We start from the raw sequence: 21,327 nt of genomic DNA, 5'->3' as shown, positions 1-21,327 counted from the left end.
TCTTCTCTAGAGCCTTGGACTTGATGATCAAGACCTCTATGATGTCCTCTGCCCTTTATCTACATGCTGAGTTCAGCACTACTCCTTCAGGTACCACCTAAACTGTTCAGGAGAAAGTTTTGATTTACTGATAATGTAAATATACCAGAGCTCATTTTATATCCCAGTGTAAATTATGTATGATGTAAAATTTTTTTTCAATCTAAAGTTCACCACAATTTTTGACATTGCAAAACCAGCATCTACTGACACAGTGGTGAAAAACAAAGCCCCATTCCTAACAGCTGAACAGTGCAGGGATCTGCAACTGAAAAGAAAGAACAACGTTTTTGCATTTTTTTTTTCATCAGCACAAAACACAGTCACTTATACGAATAGCAATGTGAATTTAAAGTCAGGAGTATAAAATTATTCTTAAATTTGATTTAGTTTGAGTGTGAAGTCACACAAAAGATTTCCCAAAGTCATATGATATTGGACCTATAATATCAAAATAAAATAACTTCCAGTCTACTTCACTGGAAAACAAAATGAAAAAAAAAACTAACATAAAACATTTTCATATAACAGTCATATACAGTGTCATAATAGAAACAAGCTAAAAAAAAAAAAAAAAGACGTCATTCCCATATCAGGCTACCCTGCTTCTTTAACACTATTTGTGAAAAGAAAGATCACTATCTGTATATATGACTAAAGAGACCAAGCTATAACCTGCAGGCATTTTCTATAATGCACATGCACAGGCAAATACATTTTTTCCAGATAGGTCAAGAGAGAATCTTCACTGATTTTCTTCTGTCTCATAGAAATGGTGCCAGTGAAAGTCTTAACTCTCAGCCAGTCATCTGACAGCTTACAGCTACTTTGGTCTGTTTTTGTTTGAGCTGAAGCTTGAAATTATGCTGCTTCCAGGCCCAGTTCCAGTTTCCTTGTTTTGGTTTTAAGCTTTCTTATTATGAATGAATCATTGATCCAGATATTACCTAAGTCACAAAATTTTATAATTGGTTTCCATTTCTGTGTTGCCAATTACTATCATTCTTAACTATTTAACCACCTAATCAGTTGACATCATTTTTTCACTTATTAAAACTGGAGATTTTTTTTAAATAGAAGTCGCCAGAGTTGACAACAATAAAGTCAGAGTAAATTAATAATCTGTGCAACTTTTCAGATTGAAATTTGACAAAAAAAAAGATATTATATCCTTTTGGTCGGTTAACTCCATTAAGAGGAACTTATCCTCATAATCAGTGACACAGAAAGAATATACAAATAAATAGAATCCTCCTAGAACCATGTATAATAGGGTAACACCAAAAAACACCTCAATAACACTAATTATATCAGTAAGTAATTGTACTTCCATGTATCAAGCTACTATTCAACCATACAGATTTAAAAAGTTTAAGGACGGCAATATTCTTGTTATAAAACATTAATGTCATTAAGTTTACAGCAACGTATAAAGTTAAGGAAAATGAAAGTTGCTCACTATTAAGTTAATCATCAGGACATTTTTTCTTTTTATAAAGCTCCAATTGAATGCAAGGAGTCACAGATTTTAGGTCAACTTTAAAAAGAAATCAAGAGCAAAGGAGAATGTTATATTATGGAAATGTCTTGAAACTGGGCAGATGTTCTCTCGGGTTCAGATGGCTTTGAACAGCTGGTTGTTGGCTATTGGGTCTACAGTCACTAGTTTTGAGCAAGCCTCTGTTTTGATCCCTTCTGGGGTTCACAATCCTGAGAGACTGTGGTACAGTGCACTGGTGTTAAACTGGGCCACAACTCAGTAGATGGCTTCCATTAGAAGTTGGCAGCATATCTGCTTCACACACACATGTAAAAACGTCCAAGCTATTTTTTCTCATTGAGCCCCCAAATTATATCACATTCAATTGTTTCCAGAACTGGTAAATATTACAGATTAAAGTACTTTCACACAATAAATCATATTTAAAATATTCGGCAAGATTCTATTTAAACCCGAGTTACTATAAAATAGAAAATTTTCGGTACTGTAATTAACTAAATTCTTCTTCGTGAAAAAAATACACAGTCCATATATATGAACACAGACATTTGGAAAACTCACATAAAAGAATCCAAGTGGTCCAGATATATATGGCATTTTTATTCCCAAAAGATACTTGACTTGCGAAGTCACAACATGGGTGGCAGCCCCAGTTGTCATTGCACTGATCACAGGCTCTGTAAGCAGGAATGTGGCACTGCCCAGCTGTAACACAAACATGGCCACCTAAGAGGACAAAGAAAGAGTCAGAGGATAGTTCAGGTGAAAGTTCTCAAGGCACCTAAAGGAATGAATATCTGACACATTTTCATTTTCATTTTACATAGAATTGACGTGTAATGGGTTTCTTAAATTTTAATTCAATATGTTGGGTTCTCTTGAGAACATTACTAGGTTTCAAGACTTTCCAAATGTTATTGGGTACAGTGTGCATTTAAACTGGGCAGACGTTAAATTAAAATCAACACAATATTGTTTTCTGAATATTGACTTTTTCCTTTTTTGTCTTTTTCTAATCCTACATGTTTAAAAAGTGTGTGTGTTGTGGGGAGGGAGGGTGATATGCTCAAATCAGTTTGGATGTGGATTGCTATGGAAGAAAAATAAAATTTGCATTACCATATCTATACTTTTTTTAAAAAATCAAAGGAACATGCATGATACTGGTTGATGCCCACTGGACTTAAAACTTCAAAAGCATTAAAGGGAGAAAGTGATTTTATTTTCTTAGATCTCAGTATTTAAATTTTATACTAATATTAAGAATTTTTAAGTGAATCCCTTAATATACGAACATATCAGCTCCTTTTACCAATAATATGCATGATAATGATTCTACTCTGGCTAGCCAACTCCATGATTCTGACCATGCAACACTTTATGAGAAAATAAATTTCATACAATATATTTCAACTGTTTATAGTAATGCTGATGTTCTGGGCTAGTGCCAAAAACCTCTGACATACATTATCAAGGTTCACTAGCATAGTACTATTTGGAAATGCTTGTATAAACACCATGTGTTCTTCATAAATTGAATGCATCGCAGATTTCAGGTCGTTTTTTAGAAGTGACCTTCAAATATATTTTTTTTAAACATAAGAGCATAGAAAACAAATATACATGCAAGTGGATGGAATATAGCATTGAATATAGTGTGAACTTCAAGTTATGTTGGTTTGTATGCAATCTAGCTCTTACATAACACCATATTGACTATTTGTCAATTCAATGAGTACTGTGGAAGATAAAATCTAAAAAATGTGGAAGGTAAAGTCTAAAAAATGACGGGTGGAACCTGAAATGCTAATAAAAGTCCTGTTGTGTTGTTGCTCAGCATATACAAGTTAGGGGAGAGGACTAAATCGCTCATGACACTAAGAAAACAACTGAATGCTGTGTAGGAAGAGCAGAAAAAAGCTCTGGGTGACCAGACAACCTGAGAGAAAATAGTATCAGATGATGGTTATGAAGGTATGGGTTATAAAATTTGGAATAGAAAGTCCTCCTCCATACTATTATTAGTTAAAAAACTAATGAGCAATGACAAAAAGGGCAAAGATATGGATGAGTCTTGAATTCATATTGTAAGAAAAATCAGATTTTCAGAAAAGGCTACTGCATGATTCTATCTAGAAAACTAAAAAAGGGGGCAAAAAACTATTGGGGACAGCAAACAAATGAGTAGTTTTCAGGAATCTGAAAATGGTAGAACGTGTCTGAAGTGAAATGTGTTTTTAGGACAGCGAAACTGTTCTGTATGACACTGTCTGGTGGACATGTGACACTATACATTGGTAAAACACATGGATCTTATTAACAGCATGAGTGTGAAACTTGACATGCACAAATTTTAAATAAATTACTTTGGAGGGATTCTCAAGTGACCTTGAAGAGACAAAACTACCTTAGAAAAAAAGAAAAAATGCATACCATGTTTATAGCAGTACAATTCACAATAGCCAAACTGTGAAAGTAGCCTAGGTGTCTATCAGAAGGATAAATGGATAAAGAAAATGTGGTATATATACCCAATGATGTTTTATTCAACCATAAAGAAAAATAAAATTACGTCATTTGCAGGAAAACAAATGGGACTCGAGAAAATTATGTTAAGTGAAATAATCCAAACTCAGAAAGTCAAAGACTGTATTTTTTTTCTCATATGTGGAAGCTAAAGAGGAAAAAAGAAAAGAAAGGTTAAGAGAGATCAGTAGGGTGGAGGAAAATTAAATGGAGATCAGTAGGCTAGAGGAAAGGGAGGGAGGAGGTTAAGGACAGGGGAAAAACTGGGGAATAATATTGGCCAAATTATATTGCTATATCAGGTGCATGTATGAATATGTAACAATGATTCCCACCATTCTGTACAAATATAATACACCAATAAAGATATGAAAAAGAGGGGGAAAGAAAAGAACAAATGTAGAGGACTCCTGATTCCTCATTTTAAAACTTACTACAAAGCAATAACAATCAAAAGAGTGTGGCACTGACATTAACATATACACATAGAGAAATAGAAAAGCTACGAATGCAAAAAAAATGAAGTTGGCCTTCACCTAACACCATATATAAAAGCTAACAGAAAACCAAGAGAGGATCTAAACATAAAACCTAAACAGTAAAACTCTTAGAAGAAAATACAGGATAGAAGCATCAGGAATTTGAATTTGGCATTTATTTCTTAGATATGACACCAAAGGCACAGGTAGCAAAAGAAAAAAAAATAGACAAACTGGACTTCATGGAAAGTTTTAAAAATTGTTTATCAAAAGACACTATGAGCAATATAAAAAGGCACTCCACAGAATGAATAAAAAAAATGTTTTCAATTGATATATCTGACAGGGGATTAATATCCAGAATGTGTAAACTGACCCTAAAACGTGACAATATATAAAAAAAATTGATTTTAAAATGGGGTAAAGGACTTGAACAGATCTTTCTCCAAAAATATATATAAATGGCTAAGAACTACATAGAAAACATTCAACATCACTAATAATTAGGGAAATGCAAATCAAAGCTACAATGAGATGCCACCTCATGTTCATTAAGAGGACTGCTATCAAACTCACACACACACACACACACACACACACACACAGACAATAGCTAGTTTGCATAAGGATATAGGCAAATTGGAATTTTCATGCAATGTTGGTAGAAAGAAAAATGGTACAACGACTATGAAAAACAGTATGGGAATTCCTTGAAAAGTTAAAAATAGAATTACTATGTCATCTAGCATTTTATTTCTGGGTATGAACCCCAAAGAATTGAAAGCAGGATCTTGAAGAAATATTTATACATCCATGCTTATTGTTGCATTAGTAAGATGTTAACAACAGGGAAACTTAGGGGGGTATATGGCAACTTTACATATTATCTTTGCAAAGGAAGGAAGGAAGGGAGGGAGGGAGGAAGGGAGGGAGGGGTGAGTCACTGGATTTCCCAGCAAGAAGGGAACACTGCAGGAAAGGGTTAGCTCTGTGCCTTGATACTTAAGGCAAAATTCAACAGAGAAAGTATTAGAAAGCACTCCAGAAAGACAGGAGAGAATGCATGTAAAACAGCTCAGCATGGGACGTGTCCATAGCACACAGAGCTGCTAGTTTAGAAGGAGCAAAACTAGCCAATAGGGAGCAATAGAAAATAAGACAAGAACATTGAAGTCAGAATACAGAGTGATGTAAAAGTAGTAAAAAGGGAGTTTTGCAGGAGTGAGTGACATCACTCTCCCATACATTTATTAAACACCTAATTGTGCCAAGAAATATGCTGCACACTGGCTCACACATCAGAGGGGTGCTTTGGTAGGATTGGTGTGATGACAGAAAGTGGAATGAATGGCCATTTAAAAGGCTAGCATAAGAATAGCTAGAGCCAAAAGGACAAGGACACTGAAACCAGACAGCAGGAAACGAGAGCAGAGGTGAACCAAGATCACCTGGTAAAACCGAGGATGTGTTTTAGAAACAAGCATGATTTTTTATTTTTGGTTATTGTAAAATATATCCAAAATTCACTAGGCTTAAGAATTGTCCTTATTTGTAATTGTCTACATGATTGAAGGGGGCACCATGATCTTTTCTGTTCTTGGACTTTTCAAGACATTACTAGGCTCTGAAGTACCAGAAATGCATGACTTCACTCTTCTGCCTGCCTTCCTGCCCCAGCTGAAGAAAACAGCTGTGTGGTTGTAAAGTGGGATGGTCGAAGTGTGATGTGGAAAGACACAGGAGAACAGACAGCTGAAGGAGTAGTGTAGCTGTATTTTTACCTTCCATCAGTATTAGAAGTAACTGAGAAGAGGGGGGAGATTTCATTGACTAGATCGCTACATTTGAGGAAGGTGGAGCTAACAGGATACACCACCAACTGGAAATTTAGAAATTTTATTACTCCATTTTCATTAAGAGCTGTGTTATAATTTAAAAAAAAAATAGACATATACATTTCCTATCTTCAGATGAAGAATGGAGGGAGAGAGTGGTAAATCTGAAAAAGTAGGGAAAAAAATCTTAATTTGGTATTTAACATAGTGCACCACTAACATTTAATTGACCTTTTTCCCTTCTAATTTCTTCAACTCACATTTATTAAGCACCAGCTGCTAGAATTATAAACAGTCTCTGTTCCATAGAGACTCACAATGTAGAAAGGGAGGCAAATATGTAAAAAAAAAAAAATTCTGGTAGATTGAGAAGTCCTAAAATGTAAGACATATGGAAGTTTGGATATATCCCCGGAAGCTCCTTCGAGATGAGTATATTTGAGCTGAAACTTGAATGACAAGAAATAGTCACACAAGTGGACTCAAAAGGAGCCTTGAAGCCATCCACCACCTGGCACACACCTGCCCTAATGTTAAGAAGGTAAAATGTGGGAAAGAGCTGGCCCAATGCCTGGCTCTACAAGATGGCAGATTAAGTTACTTTGCTTCCTTTCTTAGTACTGGTATAGAAATTTGCACAGCATAGCAGTTTTGAGAGTATGTACTGGAATCTGACTCCTACTCGCCAATTCCTAATTATAAGATTCTAAATAATCCACTTTACCTTTCAATATCTTCATATGCCTAGTGGTGAAAACATGTCAGTGAAGACTGACTATATGAATACATGCAATAGGCTTAGAACAGAGCTGGGAATATGGTAGGATAATAAATATTATTTTTGAACATGAGACATTTTTATTTTTATGAATTTTGAAGAATGTTATAATTCTAATTTTACGAAGGTTTTTATTTCTTAGTTTTGCCAGGTACAAACCCAGGTGGAAAGATTTAGATTAAACAGATTAATGACTTCCTGACTAAAATGGTTGTGAAATAATGAAACATTATTATTTTTGAAGTTGTCCTCCTCTTGCATTACAAAAGAATGATATTGACAATTTTTCTGGAAAAAAAATAAAGTATGACATATATAGGTATGATGGGCAGGTTAAGTTTGAGCATCATTGTTTCTTCCTGTACTCTTGATCTGATCTTCTTACTTAATACAAAAAATAAAAGTTTAGTATGAAACCAAAAATAATTGGATAATCTCCTATTTAGGTCTGTAGTTTCTTTATCATCCCTAGAGGCAGAAGATCATGTTTTTCCAAAATGCAGTGGTACAATAATCCAAGACCCTTACACTGAACACCCCACCTTGTGTCACCCAATGCTGATGCAACTTTCAAACAAAGGAAGCCGTGTATCCCTTATCCTCCAGGGCAGAAATCTTGTCCTTTGGTTGCTTCAGAAAAGTAGAGCTTGGGGAAATTTCCAGAAGTAAATGGGCAGAGGACAATTCCAGACCTCTCTCAGTTCTTGGAAAAAGAAATGGGCAAAGTGCCCATTGTAGAGAGAATAGTAAAAGCTACAGGGAGAAGAAACAATGTTTTTAAAAGTGCACTGACTTTTATTAAGTGTTTGTTTCCCCACCAGAAATGTTTATTGATACTGGCATTTCAAAAGGCTCTACCTTGCCTTGATGTTAACACCTCATTGCTGTGAGTGTGCAAGCAATCTCTCTCTCTCTCTCTCTCGGCTGCTACTGTCTTTTGGCTAGAAAACTTGTCTTTTATTCATTTTTTTTCCTTCTAAAGTAATACCAATAACACAAAATTGCATCAGTTACACCAAAAGACTATCTTGGCAAATGAGATATTTAATGTGTCTTACAAATGGATGGTAGGAATGGGAACCAAAATAATTACATCATAGGCCATTTAGTCACTGTATGATCCAATCAGAAATTACACAAGTTCTGACCACAGAAATTTCTACTATGTTGTGAAACCACTGGAAAAAAAAAAACCTAGACAATTGTTATGGATTAGATATGAAGTGTCCCCAAAAGCTCATGTGTAAGACAATGCAAGAACATTCAGAGGTGAAAGGATTAGATTATGAGAAGCATGACCTAATCAGTGGATTAATCCACCAATGTGGATTATCTGGGTGGTAACCTTAGGCAGGTAGGGTGCGACTGCAGAAGGGAGGAGCCTTTGGGGTATATTCCTGGTAAGTGGAGCTCTCTCTCTGCTTCCTGGTGCAAGGTCCTGAGCTGCTTCTCTCTGCCACACCCTTCCACCATGTTTTCCTATTGGGCCCAGAACAATAGAGTTCACCATCTATGGACTGAGACCACTGAAACTGTGAGCCCAAATAAACTTTGCCTCCTCTACATTGTTCTTATCAGGTCTTTTGATCACAGCAACAAAAATGTTGACTAAAACAGAGATCAACAACAATAAAGTAATGCTGAGTGGAAAGAAGAAAAAAATAGACCTAATTTTTAAAAAAAGGAGGGAGTGAATTCATTTTTATAAAATTCTAGAAAATGCAAACTAATCTATAGTGACAGAAAGTAAACGTGGTTGCCAAGGAATGGGGGTGTAATCAATAGGAATGACAGGAAACGATTACAGATGTTCCAGGAAAAAATGGGGCTGAGAAATGATAAATATCACTATCTTGATGATTCCATGGCCTTATACATATGTCAACATTTATCAAATCATACAATTTCTAGATGTGGAACTTATTAAATGGCAATTATACCTCATTACGACTATTTTTTAAAGGCCCATATCTAATGCACAATACAGATACACATCACATTACATTGCTGTGGTTGTATAAGTGCCCTTTATTTATACTAGTAATGTAAATACAGTGTTGAGGGAGAATAGAGATGGGGATAATTTATTGTACCTGAATGACAATGAGTGAGAGACATTTGGATGCATTTATGTTTAGGACACCCACATATACATCTTACCTAAATGGTCATCAAACACCTACAAAACCATTATTCTGGTGAAGGGAGTTTACAGTAATGCACCATTCTCAGTGCAAAAAAGATCGGATTTTCAAGCATCAAATTATCATAATCAATAAAGTATAGCTATATCTTGATCTTTAACATAAGACTGTCTATGCCTTATTTTCCCCAGGTGTTCATGAAATTTCTTTCACAAAAATTGATCATAATGAAAATATTAGAAAATTAGGTAATAAGGAAATATTCCAAATAACACTCCCTGATCATGTGCTATAGCACTAGAAATTATTGACAAAACTGAAAAAGGGAAAGGCACAACCACATAAAAATTAAAAACTCTTTTCTTAAAAGACTTTTGGTGCTGACGTTGCTGCTGTGGAAAGAGAACTAGAGGTCTCTTCTCTGGGCACCACCTCGGTTACCTTGCTACTTCCTACTATCTTCATAGTCACTGCCGCTGAACCATAAGTCTCCTGCCAATCAACTGCCACCTGCACCAATACCACCATTGCTGCTGCCTCTGATTCCATGCTGCTGCCTGAGGTCGCCTGGAGGTCTTCTTTCTGGGTTATGCTGCCAAAGAAGACACCACTGCCCTGGATGCAACTGAAGCTGATCCCCAGCCTGGTGATGCTGCCCCCACAGCTGCAGTTGCAGCCACCGCTGCAGCCGCCACTACTGCTGACCTGCTGCCTGCAGCTAACAACCACTGCCACTACTACGTCTACCACGGCCTAGAGGACTGCTTCAGGGGAGACTCCAAGTTTGAGTGCATGAGGCTGCACCCATTTTGGGACACCACCCAGGGCCTGGGGCCCGGATGCCAGCAGGTTTACCACCACAAGAACCTCTATCTGGGGACTCCCTCCTGGAGGAGACTGGGATCTTCCTGCTAAGAGTGCTGGTGGCCCTTGTCTTGCTGTTGCATCTCGGGGTTGCTCCTTTGCATTAGTATATCCCTAGTGGTCTTACTGCAAGTAGGGGCAACATTGAGATCTTGGGACTGCAGCGTAGCCTGAGGTATGTGAAGCTCAGATTGGTGGGATAGAGACTGGGTTTTCGAGGGCTGATCTGGGTTTGGTGATCCCCAGAAATGTCAAAGACAGGCTGAGAAACTGTTGAAAACTGACAGAGACTGTTCAACTTTCCAGGAAGATTTATTATTTTATTTTATTTTACTTTTTGATTTGCTAATCTCTCTACCATATTTGGAACAGGATGGTTTTTATGCATCAGTGGGTGGAGGAGAACGATACATGAATGTTGTTTTGCATTTTTGTTGTATTCTTATGTCTTTAATTTTTTCTCTTTGTTCATATTCTTCCTCTCTCTTGTCTGTTTTCTTGGATTTTCTTTCCAACTTTTCTCTAACCAACAGCCAATCTCTGTTAGCTCCTCTTTCATTCTTCCTGTGAATTTTTACTTCTAGCTTCTCTCTTCCTCCCTCACAAATATTGCATATTACACTACCTCTGTTCTCTCAATCCACCATTTGAAGTTGTAAACCATTTTAACAAATTTTCTCATCATTTTGGTTTAATGCGAGAAAGCAGTAGATGCCTTAGTGAGAGTTATTAGATTTAAGGCTATATATTGTGTTCACTGGATGCTGTTGATATTGGCCTCACCATTAAAGGCGAAGAGCTAGAAACCTTCAGGAACACTGTAGGTCTAGAGGGTAGAATTTATGCTGCCTTAGATCCATATTTTTAGATGGGAAAACACACTTACAACATGAAAAAAAAAAGGGAATAAAGCGCCCCAAACCAACCAAGATACTTCAACAACAGAAGCCACTGATAACACAGTAGAAGAAATGTCTAAGAAAGAGTTCAGATTGTACATAGTTAAATTGATATGTGAAATAAAGGATAGTATAAGGAGTGAAATCAAAGAAAAAATACAGGAAGTGAAAGACTACTTCAATAAAGAGATCATGGGAAAAAAAACCCAAGCAGAACTAATCAAAATGAAGGAATCAATAAACCAAATTATAAATTCAATAGAAAGCCTCACCAACCAACTAGACCACTTGGAGTACAGAACCTCAGACAATGAAGACAAATATATAATATATAATCTTGAAGGTAGAGTTGACCATGCAGAGAAGATGGTAAGAAACCATGAACAGAGCATCCAAGAATTATGGGATAACATGAAAAGACCAAACATAAGAGGTATCGGAATAGAGGAAGGAACAGATATACAAACCAAAGGAATACACCATCTTTTAAATGATATAATAGCAGAAAATTTCCCAAACCTAAAGAATGGAATAAAAATCAAATACAAGAGGCTTACAGGACACCAAATGTACAAAATTACAGCAGACTCACACCAAGACACATTATAAAAACAATGACAGAGAATAAAGATGAAATCTTAAAGGCTGTGAGAGAAAAAAAAAATTACACATAGGGGGGAAATAATTTGGATGTGGGGATAGGAAAGATAGTAGAATGCCATTATTTTCTTCTAAAACTGTACAAGGCTAGCTAAAATTAAACAGGTAGACATACTCAAATCATTAAAATGATATTAAAGGATATCATCAAAGTGAAAAAGTACAGAGTTGTGTGAGGGAAAAATGGATAAATGAAAGCACAATCAGGGGAGGGTCTTGTGAATCAAAAGAAAAGAAGGCCAAAAAGGAAATGCACTGATATATTACAGAACTCTTATTATCAGTAAAAGAAGATAAGTTCATCACTTTGGTGTGTTGCCAGATGTTGAAGCCCCTCAAGACCCTGCTTCTGTGACTTCCTGGAATACCAAATGCAATTCATGTCTGTATGGCATAATGTCCTGAGAGTATGCTATATGTTACTTGAGAGCATTTCTAACCTACACACTCTAGGGATCAGATCAGATGTGATTGTTAGAGACACCTTAACCATATATTTTTATTCACCTAAATTATCTCATCTATTGGGTCTTGGGGGGTGGGGAACACCTGAGAACAAATGATGTTTAAGAACAATACCACACAAATCAGTGTAACAGAAGGCAAACAAGCAAACAACACCAGTGTTTATAGAACTCAGATACAAAGTCACTTCCCTCCTAGTCAGTGAATTTCAAATAAGCAGGAAAAGAAAAATTGACGAAGGAGCTGGATCCAAGAGATCTAAAAGACTCTAAGAGCTCATAACCCACTTGAATCAAAGTGTGAAATATGATATATCAAGAACTATGTAATGTTTTGAACAGCCAACAATAAAAAATTAAATAAAAAAAAAAAGACTCTAAGGATCTGGATGACAATGGACAGATAAGTTTGGAGGTCAAATAAAGTCCAGCCATCTGTTAGAAAATTGGCTAAAACATAGGTCACATATCCAGGACCAGAGCTAACGGGGGAAGAAAAGCAGATGTTTGATGAAGTTATAAGAGAAAGCATGCAACTATCTGGATCTAGTTTGACATGTAGTAAAAGGCCATGAAAATGAAATTATTTTTATTATCTTTAATAATATCCTGTATTACTCTTATAATTCTAGGGAGTTTCAGTCTGGAAAATGAGATTTACTTTTTATGTTAGAATCCTGGCTTCTACTTTTCTGTTTTATCATTTAAATCCTTCCCCAAATATGCTTAGAAAATAATAAAACACCTGATTATTGCTTTGGACTTAGGAAAATGGTTAAAATGAGACTAAGCAGATCATTTCTGGTCTTCTTGCTGATTATGTATTCTTATAGACATTTAATATAGTAATATGCACCTAAAACTATTTGTTCCATGATGTATAGAATAAAAGAAAGTTGAAACTTATTATAACTCATAAATTCAATGAGAAACATGAATGGAAAGCAACAGAACAAGGAGAAAATATATTGTCTTTGCCATCTTAGTACAAACATTTTTATTTTGCATGTACAGAAATTAAGGGAAACCTATATCCAATCCAATGCAGCACATCCATGTTTAATCACCAGCTCACATGGCTGATTATTTCTAAAATGAAGACATTTTTTTTATCCATTCATCTATTGATATCTACATACTGGTAGCTTGACATTCTTTTATGTATATTTTGATCATTTTTTCTTTTGTGCTTTGAACAATTTTCTGTTGAAATATTTGTCTTATAAATTTTACAGACTTTTTATATTTTTAAAAATCATAGCACTTTGTAAAATGTTTCAAATATATTTCTAAGATTAAAAAAATAAATAAATAAATAAAATGAAGACAGATGACAGGTATTTCACCGCCTCACACAGACCAAATGAGGAGGAAAGGGACACTTAGCCAGCCAGCCTGTGAAGTCTTGGAACACACTTGACGTCATCCATGTTTGGAAAAACAAAGATTACAGAACCTCCAGGCAACCAGACCTATGCCTTGGAAAATACCAACTGGTCCATCTCTTTGAAAAAGATGCTACTCAGATGGTGTGTTTTTCTCATAACTGTGAAGACCTGAATTCTTATTCTCATTTCATCTCACATCCGTAATTCTTCAGTCTTTTTGACACATTTAGAAGGCAATGTAACTCTTAGAGTTTTATTTTTCTTTCTTCTAGGTCACCTCCTTTCTTCTTTCCATCCAATTCCAAGCAATAATCAACTATTTGTCTCCCTTCTTGACCTTTACATAATCTTTGACCTTGTAATTATGGCACTGTAAAATAAGAGCTCCTACCAACCCAGAAAACAGTCATTTGGGAAGTTTGTGTACATAGAATTCAGTTTACAGTGAGGGAGTAAGCAAAAATGTCTATGAAATAGACAATTCCCTATATAATATCCAATGCCTTGTCTATACTTATTTAATAGTCATGTCTGAGTTATCTAATTTTGAACACTGATTAAAAACAGCAAATTACATAGTCTAATATTTTGAAAAAAATAGACTGTAGCGAACTTGGCATTAACATACACACCTAATTTGGAAAGGGGCAAGAACTAATCCAGATCTGAGTCCGATGACCTAGACTAGCAAACCTGTAACACAAGCTAAGTACCATTTGTAACTAGCATAGGCAGTATAAAATGTTGGGAAGGATTCTCAGAGTCTTATCTCATCTCCTTCCCATTATAGGAACTTTAATCATGACATTCCCTTCCAGGGACAATCTGGTCACTGTGTGAAAACAAGGATGGTCTGGCTACCTTCCAAGGAAGCCTATTCCACTTTTAATAAACATTTTTTAGAAGGCTCATTATTAAAAAGCCAGCAACAGCTACTCTGTAACTTCAATTTCTTGATTCTAGCTCTTTCACTTAACCAGCACTTATAGAGTAATTATTCTTGGTAGTAGACAATATAGAAGATAAAATACATCTGCCCTTTATCCACCTCGAAAAGCCCATGAACAAGAGCTTCCCTTGCTACTGGGTCCCTTTGTGCCTTCTCAAGCCTCAGTATTACTTACCTGAATCACACCTCCCAGGAAGGAAACAGCTGCAGCAACTCCAATCCTTTGTACCTCAAAGTCAGATAAGCCTAGTACACTGGAGTTGCTCTGCGTGGTGAGGTTCTGGCTGCTTTGAGGGACTAGCCGTTCCACAGCATTGGCTGATATTAAGGATGTCAAGGCAAAGGTGCCTAAAAGGAGATGCAGAGAACCTTCAATTAGTAACTCAAGAAAAAGATATAATCAAAATTGTTGAATTCTACCATTAAAGTTGATGCCATATTGCAAAGCCAAACAGATCTATGAGAAACAATATCTGTATCCCCACTTCACCTTTCACCCCTCTCTATGAAAGAAGTAGATACATGCGTTCTCTGTATACATACATTCGTTAACAGGCAAACATACTCATCTATCTGCTATGACTCCTGGGCCATGTATTTCCCTTCCTCTCTGCATACTGGCATGGAAAATGTCCAAAATCTTAACCTAGTGGTTAAGATTGTGGCCTGCATTTAAATCCAGTACCTCAATTTATCAATAATGTGACCTATAGTGCCTTACTCTGGGTCTAAGTTAGCTCATCCATTAACTGGGGCAATTAATAATACCTATATTTCAGGGTTAGGGGAGAAGTTAAAGGAGGTAAGTTCAAAGACCTCAGTAAACTCAGTGGTTACATATGAACTCTTTGACTGAAATGCTCCTATGCAGATGCTACTTGTCTTTCAATGCTGGCTGATATTAGATATTCACAAGGATCTATTCTAGTTACTCCTGACCAGGCTTAAATCTTTCTCCCTACTGTGATCTCATAACCAAGTGTAGCTTTATTATAGTATAACAATGTCCTGTGACTCATAAAATGATTAAATATACATCTACTGCTGCTAGATAAGGCTGGCAATATTTACCAAGAATCGCCTTGCCTTCTACATGTGTGGGACCATGTTCAGTGAGTGCCCTTTTCCTGTCAAGAGTTCCTATGCCTGTCATCTTGGTAAAGACTGCCTGAAATGCTGCCGCTTGGATGGGGAAATGCTCATTCCCACAGAAAGGCTCAGAAAACTTGGGTTAAAAAAAAAACAAACACTGCTGCACTGTGCAAACATCCCCCCCAAAATCACTACTTACAATCTTATTTTGCTCCAGGTTATAACGGAGACTGCAAAAAATGGACTTGGCAAGATGTCCATAGAACACAAAGCATGGAGTAGCACAGGGCAAGCAAAACAGGACTCCAACAGATATGAGTCTCAATGGAACATACCTCCCTACACACACACACACACACACACACACACACACACACAATCTTCTTGTCTCAATGGATAAGAGGCTTTAAATAAGAAGGGCAGGATGTGCTGTGGATTTAGAACAATGTGGTGATTATAGATTCTAATGAAGGTGGCCTTAAGCCCCAGAACTGTCACCCTTCAACCTCCTTATCTGTAAACAGATGGCATTTCTCACCCAATGGGGTTGTTATGAAGCTAAAAATGGGATAATAAAATACAGCACATATCAAATAGCAAACATCTAATCGCATGTGGTTAGCTCCTAATAAATGTTAGGCAGACAATTCTTAGTAAGATTAAGATCAAATTGCTCTCTTATGGTCTGTTATTCTTTACTCTTAGAGTTGATGGTCCATAAACATATACGGAAAATTGAAGAGTTCTTTTAGTGAGCAAAGTCATCCTCAATAAATCATAAATAAATCATCTTGATTATTGTCCTCAACAAAAAAAAAAACTAAATTAAGAATGCATCCAGGAATGAATATATCTGATGATGAGAGATAAGATTCTAGCACCCAGGATAGGGACTATTAAGGAAGGAACATTCACTATAGAATCTTATCTTGATAAGATATATTTTTCAGGATGTGTTACAACAGGATTGTCCTGAAAGTGAATCAGATGTTGCTTTAAATCTTTAAATCTCCTGGACCACAAAGCAAAATGATTGTTTATTTTTATTTCTTATATTATCTTCCTAAGTTTTCTCTAAGTTGTTCATTTTTCTTCTCCCAGAAAAGCCATTTAGATGGCCCTTCCTCATGTACCAAAAAATTGTCCAATTTAAAGACAAGTAAATCTGAATTGTCACATATTGGTTGTCTTCCTTAGTTCTGTTTCCATTGGATTCTTACCCATGTTTCCATCTTTTCCTTTTTTAGCCAAAGGAATAAGTTAATTGATTATTTCTTGTCACAGAAATTATATCTATTTTTTACCTTATAGACCATAAGTTTCCTACAGCTGTTAATAATTTATTAAATAATTTGTTAGTTGAGGTCTTATATAAATGGTAATTTCAAAACTACTCAGCCAACAAATGTCTTCAGTGATTACCTAGGTAATAAAATGGTTTATGTAAAGGTACATGTACATATTATCAAACTGTACATTTTTTACTTCATAATGTAATTATGGCCTATTGGTAAACTTTGTTTTGCCTTTTCTTGTGTTAAACAGAGGGAATTCTGTGAGGTCCATTCTGAATCTATAAGCCAGTCAGTTTTTTCTAAGAACATATTAAAATCTTTCAAAAATGAAAATAAACTATTCAGAAATGAAAAAGCAGGATAATTAACTAATAAGCTTTACGAATGTCTAATTCATTATTGTGTTCTTCTTTTGCATTAATATAAAAGAAAAGTTCATTCTAAAATACCACATTGTCAAGAAATGAAAAAAGAAAAAAACTTAGGCTTTATATTTGGCCACCTCTGAATTGTAAACCATGCACCTCTGACTTTAATTTGTGCCCTCCCAGGAAGTTTTCTGAATTTCAGAGTTTGTGGTTGTTTTTATTTTCTTTTTAATCTGAAATATGCAGATAATAATGCCCACTTAATAGGTAAGAAATAGGACAAAGTAACATGTAATGCTCTTAATAAAGTACCTAATGAATAGTATATGAATGGTTTTGAAACTTATGTATACATAAAGATGCATGCATATGCATACATATATATACATATATAATGTTGATATTTTATATACAGGCATATATATAACAGGGATTCATTATAAGAAATGCATTGTAAGCAATTTCTCTCGGGCAAATACCATCATTCATAATTGTACTTACTCAAACTAAGATAGCTATGGTGTCACTAGGTTCTTATTATGGGATCATGTTCTTCTATGTCATTTATTGTTGACTAAAATTTCATTATGTGGCTCTTGACTATGCATATTCGTGTATGTAAAACTTGGAGATTTTGTGAAAATGCTGATTGTATTTCAGTAGGTCTGAGGTAGAAACCAAGGTTTTGTGTTTCTAACAAACTCCCATGCAATGCAGATTCACAGAGAAGAGTTTAGGTAGCAATACTTTAAATGATGGTTTGCTGTCAATCCTTCCCCATAACAAAGTTATGGATATAAAAAACCAAACATTACACACAAAATATTTTATGAAAAATTTTATGTGTCAATATGGTAAGCAAAACTATGTCCCCCAAATATGTCTACATGCTAATCCCTAGAACCTGTGAACATGCTATGTTCCTTGGCAAGGAATAATTCATGTTACAGATGAATTAAAGTTTGATAATCAGTTGACCTTAATTTAAGAGGATTACCCTGGATTGTCTATGTATATCCAATGTAATCACAAGGTTCTTTAAATATGGAAGATGGAGGAAAAAGATGAGAGTCAGAGAGAGATTTGAAGATGCCACAATGCTGCCTTGAAGATGTAGGAAACATCTAGAAGACAGGCAAGTCAAGAATATGCATTCCCTCCTAAGAGCTTCCAGAAAGGAATGAAGCCCTGCTGACTCAATTTTAGTCCTGTGATACTCATTTCAGATTACTGATTTCCAGAACTGAACAATAACTTTGTTTTGTTTTAAGCCACTAAACTCATGCTAATTTGTTACATCAGCATTAGGAAACTACTACAATCAATAACACAAAGTGATCCCTGAAGATATGGTTGCAAAATGATTAGAGGCTAAGATCTGACACACAGAAAATATATAGAAATGTGTATATATTTCCATTTTAAAGTACTTTATTAGTATTTAAGATTAAAGTGTCATTTTTAATAACAGCTAACTTTATTAAACTTTATGAAGCAAGTACTAAATTAGACACTGTTCATCAATTATCTAGTTCTCAGTATGATTATATGAAATTCAGCAGGAGGGCATCTTACTATTAAGGAAGAAGCAAATAGGGCTAGCTTTAAAATTTTGTCCAGATCACATAGATAGCAAACAAAAAAGGAGACCTATGCCCAAGTTTAACTAACACCAAACCAGCCTTCTGTAGTAGCAGAATAATCATGACTGCTCATGTTTTAAGGCAAGATACATACCAATTAAAGGGTATTTCAGAATCTAGCCTGGAAGAAACCTAGAAGATCATTTAGCCCAAATATCAAACACATGTGTAAGACATTTTTTCAGTATTTGAATTACTAAATTTTATAGTCTTTGTGTTTTCCTTCAGGTTCTTACTTCCTCTTATCTCATTGTAAACCCTCCCCCTCTTTCATGGTCTTTATTTTTTAATTGGTACTGGGGATTGAACCCAGAGGCCCTTAACCACTGAACTGCATCCTCAGCCCTTTTCCTTATTTTTTGAGACAGGGTCTCACTAAGTTCCTCACTAAATTGTTGAGGCTGGTTTTTAACTTGCAATCCTTTTGCCTCAACCTCCCAAGCCACTGGAATTACAGGTGTGCACCACTGTGCCCAGCTTTTTCATGGTCTTTTTACAACTTAAAAATGCAAAGAATCCTTCGCAATAACCTTGGTTACACAGTAAGATAGCAATAAATCACAGTGTGCACTGACTATCCAAAACACAGAAATATATAGAAGCAATATTTGCTGATATTTTCCAACAGTGAAGTTAGAATTGTTTTGGAAATGTAATCAGTATGGAACAATCACTCTGAGTCTCCTTTATCACTAACATGAGAAGCATAAGCATAGGCAGGAATTATTACCTGTGGCAACATGTCGTCCCATTCCAAATATGGCATAGATGATGGCAGGAAACAGAGACCCATATAAACCAAACACTGGGTGCACAGATGAGAGAATAGCAAAGGCCAACCCTGTGAAGAAAACCAGAATGAATAGGACCATCTTATAACATCAAGATATAATCCACGATTGAGGCCAAATGAAATAATTTAATAGTTCTATTTATTCAACCAAAAAATCTGGCATTTTTTTCCTAAATGGGAGAAAATTACTCATTAGTTCAAATGTATGTTCAATTAATGGTACAGTGACTTGGCTAATTCATGAACCTATCCATTTCCCATTAACTGGACCCTAGTCTATCTCTCAGGTATAATTTCTTAGAGTGGAAAAAAAAATCAAGTGTGCTCCTTCGATGATCAAGTAAGAAATAATTTTTAATTATTAATTCCTCATAGATATTTCTGTCTATATAGTTTGTATGTTACATGCACATAGAAAATTTTTATAGACCTTTCTAAAGGACCACTGGTGATTTAAATATGAACAAAACATGAATTGGAACAGGTTCGTTAACGTGATCTTGTCTGTAGTTGGTCCCTGGCATTAAGCAACTTAATGTTAGGTTCTGACAAATCCATTTGAGTCTATCAATTTAATGTTGGACATCTGATTTGGTGTAAAGTACTATACAAGTTACAAACAGGAAAGAGGTGGCAGTAGAAATGCCTATACTTGAGGACAGATCATTATTCACATTATGGGGCCTAACAGTCTAGTTCCAATATCACTCATTTTTACTGTTGAACTTTTACATTTTAAATTAAATTAAATTTATTTTTAAAATGACCTTTGTAATCATACATAAAATATTTCTCAAGTAGTACAAGACACATTTTAGCCATGATTAAAATAGGTGAGAATTCTACCAAGGACCTTCTTCAAAAACCATCTGGATTGCTTGTTTATTGGTAGTGTATTTCTTTTTGTTGTTGTTGTTTGTTTGTTTATTTATTATACTTTGTTATACATGACAGCAGAATGCATTTCAATTCATAGTACACATACAGAGCACAATTTTTCATGTCTCTGTACACAAAGTAGAGTCACACCAGTTGTGTCTTCATACATGTACTTAGGGTAATTATGTCCATATTTCTTAGTCTGAATGCAATAAAAGTGACTGCAGTGGAGTCGGTGGCAGAGGATGCTCTAGAATGTCATATAAACATGATGAGAGTCAGCAATCTGGTTTGTAAGTGCTGGCATTTAAGGCAGGTCTTGGAACTAAGTTAGCACTAGAAAGCTGACTATCCCCTACCTCTTCACATTTTGGTTTAACTTTATAAAAAGTACCGTATTTAGCCTAGAGTTGCTAAAACAAAAATACTTCTCATTCTAAGAAAAAAGGGCCAACTACCAGTAATTCCATAAGAGAAAAAGAGCTTGGAATTTGGAGAAAATACTAACAATAAAACCCAATGAAAGGAAATTAAGATGCAATGCTGTGCTACTTCTTTAATCAACAACTTCAGGTCTGGAAGAAAAGGAGAACTAGAGGTATTGTTCTAGGTTAGCAATTAGAAAGTAGGGATAGCTATTGAGTCAAATATGAAAGTGTCCCACAATATGTTCTCCCTCTTCCTTCCCCCAACCCCCTTCTCCTTCTCCTCCTCCTCCTCTTCTTCTTCTT

At 35.6% G+C, this 21,327-nt stretch overlaps 1 protein-coding gene across 3 annotated transcripts in view; it reads right to left on the bottom strand.

Annotated features, from left to right (window-relative positions):
• Positions 1 to 21,327, bottom strand: part of Slc26a7 (solute carrier family 26 member 7) — a 105,834-nt gene that overhangs the window by 65,831 nt on the left and 18,676 nt on the right. For 2 of the 3 annotated variants that reach the window (XM_048782779.1, XM_048782780.1), the window contains exons 3-5: positions 19,655 to 19,765; positions 14,702 to 14,874; positions 2,102 to 2,266 (exon numbers count right to left, since the gene is read on the bottom strand). In XM_048782779.1, coding sequence (XP_048638736.1) covers positions 2,102 to 2,266; positions 14,702 to 14,874; positions 19,655 to 19,765 — 449 coding nt within the window. The remainder of the gene's footprint in view (positions 1 to 2,101; positions 2,267 to 14,701; positions 14,875 to 19,654; positions 19,766 to 21,327) is intronic. The other variant, XM_048782781.1, reaches the window with a different exon arrangement.

The sequence above is a fragment of the Marmota marmota genome, unplaced genomic scaffold, assembly GCF_001458135.2.
Source record: "Marmota marmota marmota unplaced genomic scaffold, marMar, whole genome shotgun sequence".
NCBI lineage: Eukaryota > Metazoa > Chordata > Mammalia > Rodentia > Sciuridae > Marmota > Marmota marmota.
This window is presented reverse-complemented; position numbering and strand designations above follow the sequence as displayed.